The 15,028-nt window shown below is 44.0% G+C and overlaps 1 protein-coding gene across 3 annotated transcripts in view; it reads right to left on the bottom strand.

Moving 5' to 3' along the window:
- LOC138283023 (E3 ubiquitin-protein ligase TRIM11-like) overlaps positions 1-15,028 on the bottom strand; it is a 174,038-nt gene that overhangs the window by 154,464 nt on the left and 4,546 nt on the right. For all 3 annotated transcript variants that reach the window (XM_069221139.1, XM_069221138.1, XM_069221141.1), the window contains exon 2: positions 9,912-10,007. In XM_069221139.1, coding sequence (XP_069077240.1) covers positions 9,912-10,007 — 96 coding nt within the window. The remainder of the gene's footprint in view (positions 1-9,911; positions 10,008-15,028) is intronic.

Genomic DNA, 15,028 nt, shown 5'->3' with positions numbered 1-15,028 from the left:
GTCTCGATCCCTTGTAAGGTAACACAATATATACAAACATTGTAACAGGCTGCGGATATGCGACATTAAAGCTTTGTAAGATTTAACCCGATGCAACATGTTATACCATCGAAAATTAATAAAATAGGTTTAAAAAACAGATGTGTGGAGAAAAAGCATTTTATAATCTATATTTTTGAAATATTTAACATTTCAATGGCCTTTAATAATTATCAAATAACAAAATATATGTTATATTAATTTATTACATTAGCATTACTTTGAAACACTATACTTTTTCAGTAGATTTTATTTGTCAATTTTAATGTTACTTTACAATTCTTTGAAACTTCAGTGGAAGATATTTTGGTAGCAGATATTATTACACTTTCTTTTTTACATTACATATAATGTTTTGGTCATTTTTATATTAAGTTTAGAAATTCAGTAATTTAGTAGTAAATATTTTGACATCAATGTCCGGTACATAGATATTTTTGTAATTGATATTTAGGACTACAACCCGCTCATCCCAGAGAAGCACTCACTGTAATTCCTGGTTACGGCTGCCTCTAGGGGAGCAGATCATGACAATCCTACTGGCTGCACTGGATGCTACCCCCACAGGCAGCACTGGATGCTACCCCCCTACAGGCAGCACTGGCTGCTACCCCCCCACAGGCAGCCCTGGATGCTACCCCCACAGCCAGCACTGGCTGCTACCCCCACAGGCAGCACTGGCTGCTACCCCCAATCAGGTAGCACTGGCTGCTACCCCCAATCAGGTAGCACTGGCTGCTACCCCCAATCAGGTAGCACTGGCTGCTACCCCCAATCAGGTAGCACTGGCTGCTACCCCCAATCAGGTAGCACTGGCTGCTACCCCCATACAGGTAATACTGGATGCTACCCCCAGAGGCAGCACTGGATGCTACCCCCACAGACAGCACTGGCTGCTACCTCCACAGACAGCACTGGCTGCTACCTCCACAGACAGCACTGGCTGCTACCTCCACGGCAGCACTGCTGCTACCCCCACAGGCAGCACTGGCTGCTATTACTGTTCAGGTGCTTCCAGGGCCACACAGACAAGTATGGCCGGTTACTGATGCTCTTGGGGCATCATCACTGTTGTGGTTGGTCCCTCGAGGACAAAGATGCTGCTATTGCTCATCACTTCTTGTTAAGATATATTTTTCTTTTGTGTCATGTTTGTGTGACCAGTAGGAGTAATAGTAGAATATCCTTTGTGCGCCTGTATCTCTGTGCGTTTCTCTCTGTGCTCCTTCAGTGTTGTCCTTTCCTGATGCTCCTTTTCATGTGGGTTGTTCTCTTAAGTACGTTTGCAACAGTGTCATGTTTAAAACCTTTAGTTCTTTTTTCAAGAGGTCTGGTTTGAAGGTCATGGTGTGATCTGTGTCTGTACTTTGGTGGTTGGGGTTGATGAGGTTCACACCTGTGTACAGTGACTGAACTGTGTGTGTCCTCGCCCATTGCCACTCGGTGCGTAGCACAATAAATGTAATATCTGTTGGAAATCCACATTTCAAGTGTGCACCTCTTTAAATTTTGATCTCGTTATAGACAGTTTAGGTGATTCATCGTTGGGATGGGAATGCCACCCGCGTGATGTACAGTCGTGCCCCTGCCCTGCGTGCCAGACCTACATATACCCGCGATCCTGTTTTTTATTTTTGGTCAAAGCCCCACACTGATCCCGTGTGCATGTGGTGACCTAGGCCTGGTCTGTGACAAAGATCGATTCTGGGACTTGTTCTACATTGCACATCTTCATAGTGACGGAGTACTGTTGGTGCTGCTGGTTTCATGCATGGAGCATGTAGTACCCGCGTACCACGGATGATGAATTATAGTGACTGGGCTTTTTACCTGTGAGACATGAATAGGCGCTTACATGACCATTCATCTACATTTCTGCTGCACACGATGAACTACGAATCCTCAACGATGACATCCCCGGTGTTGTGCATGTGATGTGCTTGTGTGCTAGGATGGATAGTGTGCCTTGCACAAGTGATACAGGCCTGAGGGATCCATTATGGAAGGCCACGGCCTGGACCACAGTACAAGATGGAGGTTGCTTTCTGTAGACCTCATATGTGTATTGTCGCCATCTCCTAGACGGCAGGTGAAGCACCAGGCACTATAATGAGGAAACCGGCCTTCTTTAGAAGTTTCAGGGCCCTTCTTGATACATTGGGAGGAAAATGACTGACTGCAGCTTCTGGTAGGAGATGGCAGGGGGTGCAGGGTGAGGCCTGCAGTTTTTGTTGATAGGGAAAGGAGTCCTTCGAAGAGGCACAGATTCTCGTCTCTCCTAATGATCTGTGTGTGTGTGTGTGTGTATGTACACATTTATGTGTGAGTATATATATATATATATATATATATATATATATATAAAACATATATATCTTTAAAAATGTTATTTAATTTTTTATTTGATTTTAACTTTTAAATAACATTATGTTGTATATGTTTGTGTAAATATTTACTTTAGGCAACTTTTTTGTTTTTAAATTAAATTTGAACTAAACATTTTAAAATAATTTTATTTGAAAAATAAATAAAAACGAGTGTGTGTGTGTTTATACATATAGGTAGTATGAAATAATTAGCAAAAACATTGTTTACATTTATTTTACATTATATTAAATGTATATATTTTAATATTTAAAGTATATTACTTTGAAGTTTCTATGTATATTTAAAAAAAAAAACATTCCTACCTGTTTTTGAATTATATTGTCTTGTCATTTCTATTTCATGTATAAGGACATGATATTGTGTTAAATAAAGTTTTTGACACAGTATTTTTGTTAACAATATTTGTTTACCACAATATTGTGTCAGTTCACCCAAAGCAGCATTAGAGTCTTTCCTCCCTCAACAGTGGATACTGCTTGGAAAGCAGCATTACAAGATTACCTCCCTCGCAGAAACAGGCACAACAGTATGAGAAGCCTGCCTCCTTCACACAACAGGTACAGCAGCATTACAAGCTTCCCTCCCTTACATAACAGGTAAAGCAGCATTACAAGCTTCCTTTCCTCACACGTAAGGCACAGCAGTATTACAAGCTTCCCTCCCTTACACAATAGGTACAGCAGCAATACAAGCTTCCCTCCCTTACATAACAGGTACAGCAGCATTACAAGCTTCCTTTCCTCACACATAAGGTTCAGCAGCATTACAAGCTTCCCTCCCCTACATAGCAGGTACAGCAGCATTACAAGCTTCCTTTCCTCACGCATAAGGAGCTTCCCTCCCTTACACAAAAGGTACAGCAGCATTACAAGTTTATTTCAGCAGCATTACAAGCTTCCCATCCTTACATAACAGGTACAGCAGCATTACAAGCTTCCCTCCTTTACATAACCGGTACAGCAGCATTACAAGCTTCCCTCCCCTACATAGCAGGTACAGCAGCATTACAAGCTTCCTTTCCTCACGCATAAGGAGCTTCCCTCCCTTACACAAAAGGTACAGCAGCATTACAAGTTTATTTCAGCAGCATTACAAGCTTCCCATCCTTACATAACAGGTACAGCAGCATTACAAGCTTCCCTCCTTTACATAACCGGTACAGCAGCATTACAAGCTTCCCTCCCTTACATAAAAGGTACAGTCGAGAAGCCTCTACTGGGAACTAAAATCAGCCCTAGCAGATGTTGCCATATCAGCTCCCATTGCATGTGGTATAAGTAAGTGTAATGAGTGAGCTGGACCACAGCAAGGGGGTAAAGAGGGGATCCCTACCAGAATGGTTTGAAACAAATGGGGATAAATGGTCAGAATTCGATGCAAAAACAAATAAAAAATATCACCCCAAGATTAATCAATCTGGATTAATCACCTGTGAGTAATCTTAAAGTGATTGGTGTTAGTGAAAAAGACACGTGGAACCCAAGAGAGCTGTGGCAGCACGGGTGTCTAGGGCAGGGCCTCCTGTGGACGGGCTGGATTGGTCGTTCCTAGACAGTCAGGGAGGGTCATGGGAGGGGCCATTAGCGAACGAGTGAAGGGGGCTTTCGAGCAAGTACATGTGTTGCAGGTGCGACTTGTCACATGCAGCTCCAGAGCAATTCAGAGCAGAAAAATCAAGAGGAGAATTTTTGTTTCCTCTTTTTTTCTCTTGTGTTTAGCTCTTCTGCTTCCATTTCTCTCTTTTCTCAGTCTTTTCTCATGTTTATTATTCTTTTTTGTTGTCACACTCTTCTCTTAACTGTCACTCACACGTTCTTTACTCATACTTGCCTCTGTCCCACTCTCTCCTCTCCCATCCTATCTCTTACACCTTTTCTGTGTCACATTTCCTTTTTCCTCGCTGTCCCACCCATTGCACCCTCCTATCTCCTACTTCCATCTTCCTCTCCACCTCCAAGGACCAGTGCAAGGATTTTTACCGCCCTCTAAAAAGTACCATTTTCTCCACCACTCCTGCGTCCCCCAAGCAATGAAGACACATTCTTTGCTGACCCTGGTGATGTGAAATCCTCCCAGGGTGGCATTCATTTAGTATACCTTCTGCAAAACCTGCTCAATCCCCTCCTCTCCACATCCTTTCTCCATTCTCTTCTTTTTTATAAAATCATTTTATTGAAATATCTCAGACATGCCAAACATTCCCCTACATTGACATCCCACCTTTCACAGAGAACATGATTAGTTACAAAGTTTAAACATGAGTGAACAGCTCACCACATGGTCAGAACGTGGGTTACATAACAGTTTCCTCAAACTGGAATATCCCGCATCCCCAGATTCCCACCAACCCCATCGCCCCCACAACATTTCTTCTATAATCTCACTAATCTGTCCAAACCTTATCATCTTTATTCAGACAGCCTGTAGATCATCTACTTCTTCTCATTAATCACACACTTCTCCCACCTTCCTCTTCCTCATCCTTCACTTTTCTGTCTCTCATACCCTCCTCTCTCACACTTTTATATACATGCCCCATCTCCCTCCATATTTACACCCTGCTCTCTCCCTTCTCCAGTCACTTTCTTGTACTCACCTCACATCCACACACCCGACTCTCTTCAGGACCAACATCTTACCATCCTCTCTCACAACTTCCTTTCACATGTATTCTTGTCTCACCATGTTCTTTTTATGAAGCCTTTTGAGGATTTGTGATAATTATAAACAAATTAAAGACATTAACTGAGGAATAACTAAAAGAAAAACATTAACCATAAAGTATGTCATTCAGGCAATTACACAATGTGTGAATATCTTCCAATCGAAACAAATATAATGTGTAGATACTTTGTGGCCACTTGGTGTTGGGAGATACCCACGCTCTAGTTTCCATGGTAACCAGGTGGAAAAGTAGTTCCAAATGTGACTCCCACATTTGGCTGGTGGGGCATTCTCAAGCCATATAAAAGGGATCTTCCTCAATCTACCGACCTCAGCTGCGCATCTAATGGTGGTGCCATCTGCGTTCTCCGATGTTCAGTGGGACCTATTAGCTAAAAGTAGGCAAAGCTCCACTAATGTACTGTCTCCTCTCGAACCACCCTCCTTCTCCAAACTTCCTGCTAAACGCACCTTGAAAGAAGAGTCGACCGGCCTTTGAAGTACCTCAGATAATGTTCTATTGACTCTTACCCGAAGGGTTTCATTTTTGCTTAGGAGCATGTCATGTGCATTAAGTCAGCTAGTTCATTATGGCATCTTGTACAGGCCAAGGAGACTACACCCACCTTCCATAGATGTTCAGCATTGGAGGACATTCTATATAATTAACATATTTGTATAAGTTGAAGTTTCAGGAAAATGGCTATCACCCTTAGAGTGTTCATCCAATCTGCCTTGTCCTATCTCCCTATATCTGTCTCCCAAAGATGAGGGAACAATACACCTTTGAACTACCACCCTATCGATCGTCCCCATGAGCAGCTGTGCCGCCAATGGGCTCTGCTTTGGTATTATCAACCCCTAGGGAAGCTGACATCAAGAGTGTGACGGCATTGAAGGTACTTTAATAAATGCGCGTTAGCTAGTGTAAATTCAGATTGTAGGTGGGGAACGATATCATGTAAGTATCTTTCCATAGGTTGCCTGATTGAGAGACGCCGATATTGTCCCATTCTCTAAGGTCTTCTAACAATTTATCATGCCTCAGATGTTCTCTGCCAGAAGGGTGTCTGCAATGCAAGTTTACCCTCCCATTTAGCCCATCGACGAGCTTTCTCGCCATCATTTAAGAACCACTATAATGTGGAGGAGGAGAAGCAAAGGGCCCTTGGGGCTCTACAGCAAACTTTGCATTCCCTAATACTTCAGAAGGGTGGATTCAATGTAAAAATGTGGGCAGTCCCTTAACCCAAACGTTTGCCCAAATGAAGCCGATGTCACTGGATCGAAAATTGCTATGAATGTGTTTGGGCATTTCACAGGGATAGTTCTAAAATATGTACTCAGGCCTTTAGGAAGCAGGATCATTTTATAAAGTGCAATCCTCCCAAGTATACTGTATTGAGGAGCAGTTTGCTCACATAATGGTTGTCACTTCTGATTTGAGCCCTCAGGGGGATGAGGTTTAATTCTAGCAGCACGCAGGATCAGGAGCCAAATGTATCCCAAGATATTTAAATTCTGATGCAGTAGCGATGCACACGTCACACCCACTGGTACGTAGCTAGGTTCCCCTGCAGTGGGACCATGGTGGATTTATCCCAGTTCAGGCAGTCACGATCCCTGCCTGTATAAATGCAGCATTTGTACGAGTCTCTGACTCATCCACCCCGGATATCCCAAAAAAGGAGTAGGCGATCCGCATACAGAGAAATGTAGTCTTCATAATTCCCCTGCCATTTATTCTACTAGCAGATCACCCCATTCCAGGTTGCTAAAGTTTTGAAGGCAAAGAAGAATAAAAAAGGAAAAGAGGGGTCATCCCTGTCTTGTTCCCCTGTGGATATCACATGCAGAAGACAAAACGCCTTTGATTCTAACTCTTGACTCTGAATGATCATGTAATAACTTCATGTTAGAGAGAAAGTACGGCCCAAAGTTCAATCGAGTAAGAACATGCTGCATAGGGGTCAGGGCAGAGAATCAAAGGTCTTTGCAAAATCAATGAGCATTAGTGCACAGGGGCCAGACAAGTCCTGCATTCGTGTGAGTGCAGTTTGAACTCTTCACATGCAATGACTAGTGCCCCTGTTTGGCATGAAGCCATTTTGGTCTCTTCATATCAAAGAGCCAACTACCCCCATCAAACTGTTGGCTAATGCTTTGGCAAGAACCTTGGCTTCTAACTTAATTAATGAGATTGGCCAATACAATAGGCAGATGTCGGGCGCTTTGCCCAGTTTAACTAGAACTGTTACTGTAGCAGATTGGAGATCTCTAGGCAAAGAAATGTTCAACCCGGCCTCTTTCAACGTACAGCAGGTGTGTTGACGTATTTGATGCAATCTGCAGAAAGAACTCCACCCGGAATCTGTTTCAACATACGTCTTACCGGTTTGTATTCCAGCCAAGGCACCGGCAAACTCATCTTCATTGAGTGAAGATTCAAGTTTGTTCCAAAAATCATTGACTAGACTTTGAAGGGGAAGGTCACCTATAAGGCAGGACAGATTCTCTATTTTGGGAATGGACCTGGAGTGATACAAGGCGAGACAGTAGTCTGTGAATATCTCAAGGGTGTCTGTTCTCAATATTCTGGAAATGCCTTGGATACAGGAGACTAGTCTAGAGATGATCTCTCTATGTGTCAACCAGTACAACACTTTACCCAATTTGGCCCCCATCTAGTATACTCTCAGTAGAGATGCTATCCATGTTAATCTAGCTGAGTCTAATGTCAATTGTAGGAGACATTCTCTAGAGATCTCTAACGCGCGTAGCAGTGAGTTCTCCATAGTAGATTTTGAATTTGTTTGATTTAAGATTGCTAACGTCTGTGTCTTTTAATCAATTTTTATGGGCCAGATAGCATTTCACTTTCTCCCTAATTACCGTTTCAAGGGCTTTCCATGATGTGCTATAGCCCAACTCATGAAATAATCACTGACGCTGGTTCTCAGCTCATCCGAGCATTAATAGGGACACATCAAGAACAGGAAGTCACTGATTGTGCATCTCAGCTGATCCAAGCGTTATTAGAGACACATCAAGAACAGGAAGTCACTGACTGAGGATCTCAGCTGATCCAAGCATTAATAGAGACACATCAAGAACAGGAAGTCACTGACACTGGATCTCAGCTGCTTTGAAAAAGACCCATCAAAGGGAAGAAACAATCACTGATGTTGCACCTCAGTTCTTCTAAACCCATCAAGAACATGAACTAATCACTGATGCAGGACCTCAGCTGGTCCAACCTTTCTCCAGAATCCAGATCAGAAATGATTTAAGAAGTACATCTCTTACCCAAGGAGATAAAATTGACATCAATTAGAAACTCCTAAAACTGACCTAGCACCTTCACAACGCTTTAGGACATAATCGCAAACCCTACAAAGGGCAACAAGCACAAATCTCAACTACAAAAGGCCAACACCACAATACTGACTACAATAAGACATTCCCCTTATCATGCTCAGTACACCACTCCTCCACTGGCATGTAAAAAAAGACAATATTCTGTGGCTAATGGCAAGCAGATAGTAAGCACACATCGTCGATAATGTATTCAAGATTCAAGAATCAAAAAATGCTCTAGTAAACATTTTGGAATTCAGATTATGACAGCAAAACAACAGTGCAACGACACACAGACAAATGCATACATACATTCATACTCAATTGCATATATGAATGTCCAAACTTACTGAGAGATAATACCAGACATATTCATACACAAACCCAGTGGCACACACACTCACACAGATGCACAAATTGAGCCTGTGACACACATACTCACAATATCTTCCACACCCAAATCTATAGGCAGACATGTACAAAAAGACACAGGTAAGTGCACTCGCTCAAAGAGATACACACACACGCAAAAAAACACATACACAGATGCAGGCACTCCCACAAATTATTGTTACCATGCACACAAACAGGGGCGGCTCCTCCGCTAAGGTGAAGGAGCATCACCCCACTAGATTTTCGGGAAAGGAAAAATAAAATTATAATAACACTAAGTTATTATCATTTTATTTTTCCTGGGAGAAGGGGTGGGGCGGGGTTGGAGGGAGGGGGCCGGAGCAGGGGTATGTGCTGTATAAAGTGCATATGTCTGTTTGGCCGGCCGTGTTGGGCCGACCAAACTAACATGCACACTTTGCATGGTCTCTACCCGGCTGTATTGTACAGCCGAGTGGAGAACATGCCCAGGCTCCCATTCCCAGTCTGAGGGGTGAAGCAGGCCACTCAGACCAATCACGACATTGCTGTCATGCTGGTGACAGCAATGTCGTGATTGGCTGGGATCCTGGGTGCACCAAGGAAGAGGACAAGGACGGAGGTGAGACGAACGCATCTCCCCTACAGGTAAGCGTTTTTTTTCTTCCCCGTGCTTCCCCCCCCACCCCAGCCACCCCGTTGAGTGGCAGCCGCCACTGCACACAAAAACACACCAAAAGACACATGCACACAAATAAGTAGACAAATGTCTGCACGGGCACACAACCAGATGCCTATGGTCAATGCATATCTACTCTGACACAGGCCACATAACTATGTGATTACTGCGTAAAGGTTGGGAGAGTAATTCTTGTTTTGCTTCTTTCAGGAAGACCCTTGGAGTGCTCTGGGCCCCAAACTCCCCACACCCTGGCTCTCCAACCAGTACATTTACCTGGTGGAGGCACCACCCAGGCTCAAGGGTGGACCATTGGCGTCTCTGCATCTCTAACCTAGACAGTCACATACACAGATCTGCACATACACAATGATAGATCTGTAACTGCACAGGACTCACGGCTGCCACTCACCCTCATGGTGGTGCACTGTTCCTCTTCCCTGAGTTTAGACTCCAGAATGTATCCCATCTCTTTCCTCAGAGGACACAGCCAGTCCTGGAGCTTCACCTGCAGAGAGGAAAACGCACAAGTGACAAATGTAGATCTCTAAAGTGAAGTTAATCACTTGATAATAAACACTACATAGTGATCAGCCACACCTACCCGAGATGTAAGCACCACGCCCCACATATACAGATTTTAAGTCTGTTTTTATTATGAAACAATTTTTCACCCAATATAATAGATTTGCTCTTTATAGTTTAGCTTTTGTACAGTCTGTTCCTTTTGTGTATTTGATGTGATTTGTTTTTATACATTTTGCCTCAATGGGTTTGCACCTGCTTTTAGTGTATATTGTATACATCCTATGTTTTTAATAGTATGTAAAAAAAAAAATTGATAATTGCAGCCCTGGTGAAGATCGTTATTTAACAGCGAAACGTGTTGACTACCTTGCTGAGTCTTATGCTTTTTACTGGAAAAAGAACAAAGAATTCATTTATAAGAGAGGGCTGGACTTCCTTGGTTATTTGGACATAAAGGGCCTGATTCTAACTTTGGAGGACGGTGTTAAACCGTCCCAAAAGTGGCGGATATACCACCTACCGTATTACGAGTCCATTATATCCTATGGAACTTGTAATACGGTAGGTGGTATATCCGCCACTTTTGGGACGGTTTAACACCGTCCTCCAAAGTTAGAATCAGGCCCAAAGACTGTTATATTTTGGTTGTTGTTGCCTCTCTGTTTGAGTATGAATTTAGAAGTTTGGATTTGGGGGCGGCTGATCCAAGGAGGTAGACAACACTGTTGCCTATTTAAATAGAAGGTTTACAGGAATCAGCCAGTGGGTGCTGGGAGGTGCCTTTAGCTGTCCACATTTTTGCAAACTTTATGAGAGGGGCCGATGAGAGGTGAGTAGAAGAAGAGGATTAGGGCCTTCAGCAGGCATATGCAAAGAGGAGCAAATGAGAGGTGCGCAGAGGAAGAGGAGTATAGTGAAAAGTAGGTTTTAGACCTGGCATCCTTGGTGTGGTTTTCCCCCTAACTTTTTGCCTTCAACGCTCCAGTCTGCTAACTTTGCATTGCTGGTTTTAAGACCCTGCACACTTTACCACTGCTAACCTGTGCTAAAGTGCTTGTGCTCTCTCTCCTTAAAACATAACAAAATACCCAATTACCACACTTCCTGTGCTTGTAAGGTCCTAGTAGAGTGGAACTACCTATTCCCAGGGCCTGTAAACTAAATGCTACTAGTGGGCCTGCAGCAATGATTGTGCCACCCACTTAAGTTGTACTTTAAACATGCCTCAGGTCTGTCTTTATATGGAGTTATAAACTGCTATTTCGACATGGGAAAATAAATCTTTTTCTAGGCCCAACCCTTACTTTTAAGTTTTGCATGTACTGGTGGTAAAAACTCCTAAAGTCGTTTTTCACTACTGCAAGGCCTTTCTCTCCAATAGGATAACTTTGGAGTCCCCTTATTACATTTTATAAGTATAATTTCCAAATGGGAACAGGTATTCAAATCATGTTTGGTGTCTTTCAAATCATATTGAAAAATCCTAACTTTGGGTAAAGTTGTATTTAAAATTACAATTTTGAAAATGCCACTTTCAGAAAGTTGCCATCTTTCTGCCTTAGTCATTTTGTGCCTACAGCGTATCTCTTGGTCGCATGACTGGGTGTGAGTGACAGCTGGGCCTTGTATATTTCTCCTAGACAGCCACACACTGTAGGGAGCTTAGGTGTGTGTCTGGATGGGTCATCATCGGCAGGATGGGAGAGAGGAGCTGGACTCAGCCCCACTTGAAAAGGATGTTTCCTGTCTCCACATAAAGGGTTGGATTTCCCCTGACGTTAGTCTGGAGCTAGGGCAGAGAAGGTCAGGGAATCTGTGCACGTCAAATGCCTATCTCTAGAAGCTTCGCCCACTTCAGAGGCACAACTGGGTATGAACACTGGACTTTAGACACCACCACTTCATTTCCCTTCTGGTCTGTGGATACTCTGCCAGGAAGAAGGACTGCTTTGCTGTTGAAAGGACTGCTATTCTGCTGGGCTGCTGCTCTGACGGACTGCCACCCTGCTCTGCTGATTGGCTGCCTACTGCCCTCTTGTCTGGGTGTGAATGATTGGACCTGCATCTCTTAAATCCGGAACCCCAGAGTGACTTCAAGAGCTAGTTGCCTGACCTCCTGGTGTGAAGCTTCAGGCACACAACAGGCTTCCAACAACCTTGCACCTGAACCTAGACCCTGCCATCTGTGAGTCTACCCTGCCAAGTGCAGTCTGGTACCCTTGGAAGTGGGTTTAAGGTGCTCTGCCTGCCTCAGTGGACGCAGCAGAACCAAAGCATATCCTCGGCAGCGAGGTGCAAACGCGAGCAGAAACGACGCATCACCGCTGCTGCATGGATTGGACCCATTGTAAAGACCTGCAGCGCCACCTCAGCCTCATAAGAACCACCACTGTGCAACACATCCTCGGCACAGGCCCTCTCATCCCTCATCAACAGCAGCCTTGACGCCAGATTTGGCATCGCAGCCTCACAGCTCTTCGGAACCGATACATCACATACATACCCGACTATGCACTTCATCCTGTACTCTGGACTTTGCATCTCAAGCCCGTTTGATGAGATCCTCGACCACGAGGCAGGCCCTCGCATCGCAGCCTTGCCGCATCTTGGAACCAACGTATCACTTTGGCTGTGTGAAGCATCTTCCACGCAGATCCTCGCAATGCTCCGGAAAGAAGGTTTTAAGGTACTCTGTTCAATGGGTCTGAGTGGGTCCCTGTACCCACCTCTGTTCGCTGACGGGGTGAACCTGTGACTTTGTCCTGGTCCGGCGCAACCAGATCTCCACAAGTGGAGCTTTGTGCTTTTTGGAGCTATTTTCACTTAAATCTTTAAACTTGAATATCTCCTGTTCTACTTATTGGATGTTTGCCATTTTTTTCTTGTTTTATGTATTTAGGAAAGTTCTATTTCTCTAACGTGGTGTGGGAACATTTTGGTTGTAGGTGTTTTTTTCACTTTACTACTGTTTGAAGTGTTGCACAAATACTTTACAACTTGCCACTACATTATGCATGACTGCTGGATGCACAGCTACCCGAGGGTTGAACACAGGCTAATTTAGGGTTGGCTTATGCCTCCACCTGACAAAGATTGTGGAAGCTCCTTCTCCAGGGCTCACACCCCAGTCAGTTAACAAACCAATTTCTTCAAGTAGGCGTCTACTGAGGGCAACAATGAGAGGCGAGTAGAGGGAGCAGAGCAGGGTGATGAGTAGGCATCTACTCAGAGGTGGTGATGAGCGGTGAGTAGAAGAAGAAGAACGGGTTATGAGTAGACATGTACTGAGAGGACCCAATCACAAAAACTGGGAGGGAGCACACTGCCTCTTATGCTATCACACAATTCATCCAGATGCATTGTGGTAAATGCAGTGCATAATAACACACTTGAATTGAAATTCTTTAGTGTCCCATAAAAAGGAAGGTTTAGGCTTTGCAGAAGGGATATTTTGCCAAGACAACTTAGCAGTTTAAAAGCTGGCATCCTAGGCTGCAGTGGCAGGACTAGAGTCATGTTTTCACTTTGTCACTTTAGTGGTTGCACAATCAGTGCTGATGTCCAATAGTGACATTTAACTTTCCGGCCCTGGATACACAGAGAACCAGGAACTTATATATAAGTGTACCAATCAAGTGTTAGACAATTAAACATATACTTTAGGGGTCAGATAACAGGCACTGGGGCCTGGTCAGCAGAGCTCAGAGCACTTCAGAGTCATAAAACCAGCACTTACTCCAGCAAAACGTGGGGGTGATCCTGTAAAAAGGGCATTCTCTCACACTTAGCTGCAGACGGAACAAGGGAGACGAGCGGTACCTGGAATTATTGGAGGGATCCAGAGGACGTTTCCTTAGGAGGGGGGGTGAAGGAGGTGGGACACACTAGAGAGTATTGGAGGGATCCACTAGAGAGGGATATTGAGGGAGGTGAGACAGTACTTTGAGTATTGGAAGGACATATAGGAGTCTTCTTCAGGAGAAGGAGGACAAGGGAGTTGGGGCTGTACCTGAGAGAATTGGAGGGATCCACAGGAGTATCTTTCAGGAGAAGGAAGACGAGGGAGTTGGGTCTGTACTTGAGTAATGGAGGGATCCTCAGGTGGTTTCTGCAGGACAAGAAGGTCTGCACCAACCTTAAAGAGAACTGATGTGCTGACAGCAGACACAGCAGAGTTCAGGATGTCTGCTGGAGGATTAATCAAGATATTTTTCATAAGTGGGAGGAAGCTCACTGGAATCAGGCCCAACAGATTACCAGCGGTCAGGATCCAATAACACAAATTATCAAAGTTAATCACATTAAAGCCAGTCCATAAGTGGCAGGTGCTGGTGGGAGTGCAGGAGAAGGGGTAATAAGACCAAATTCCACAGCAATCTTTTCTCTGACGGTTCAGCTTTTTGTGAAATAAATGCTGGCTACACAAAATATTTAGAAGATAAAATTATACCAGACAGAAACAGAAGTTAACCATTGATCATTTAAAAAAATATTGACGCCACGCCTCTCTAATGGGGGATTCGTATTTGAAGAGCACAACTTTGTACTGGAGTCTTAAGTGCGTCTCCAGATGTGTTCCTTACATTCTATTTCTTGTTTTATCTCAGCTACCCCTCCGTAAACCACACTGACCACACAGGGGCCTATTTAGAGTTCAGCAGAGAGGGTACTCCATAGTAATGGTAATGGACCTGCCAGATCTATAGTCAGCCAGGCCTCAAGTATTTCAGTGGCAGCACGGCTCCGGCTCAGTTGCTGGCGTCGTGGAGCACGGGCCATCGGAGGTTCACGTATAACACCCTCTGCCTGACTCAGAGTTGATGGTGTAATGTTCTTTTTTTGTTTTTCTGTTTATCACCACCAGAGGGACAGGGAAAATAATTACCCCCACAACATGGGAGGCAACTCACAGGGGGCAGAAGGATTATTAGTTTTACTTTCCAAAAATGATAGCCCGCTGTGGGAGTTTGTTATTGGATAAAGTAAAATGTTGCAGACGTT

The sequence above is a fragment of the Pleurodeles waltl genome, chromosome 2_2, assembly GCF_031143425.1.
Source record: "Pleurodeles waltl isolate 20211129_DDA chromosome 2_2, aPleWal1.hap1.20221129, whole genome shotgun sequence".
Taxonomy (NCBI): domain Eukaryota; kingdom Metazoa; phylum Chordata; class Amphibia; order Caudata; family Salamandridae; genus Pleurodeles; species Pleurodeles waltl.
This window is presented reverse-complemented; position numbering and strand designations above follow the sequence as displayed.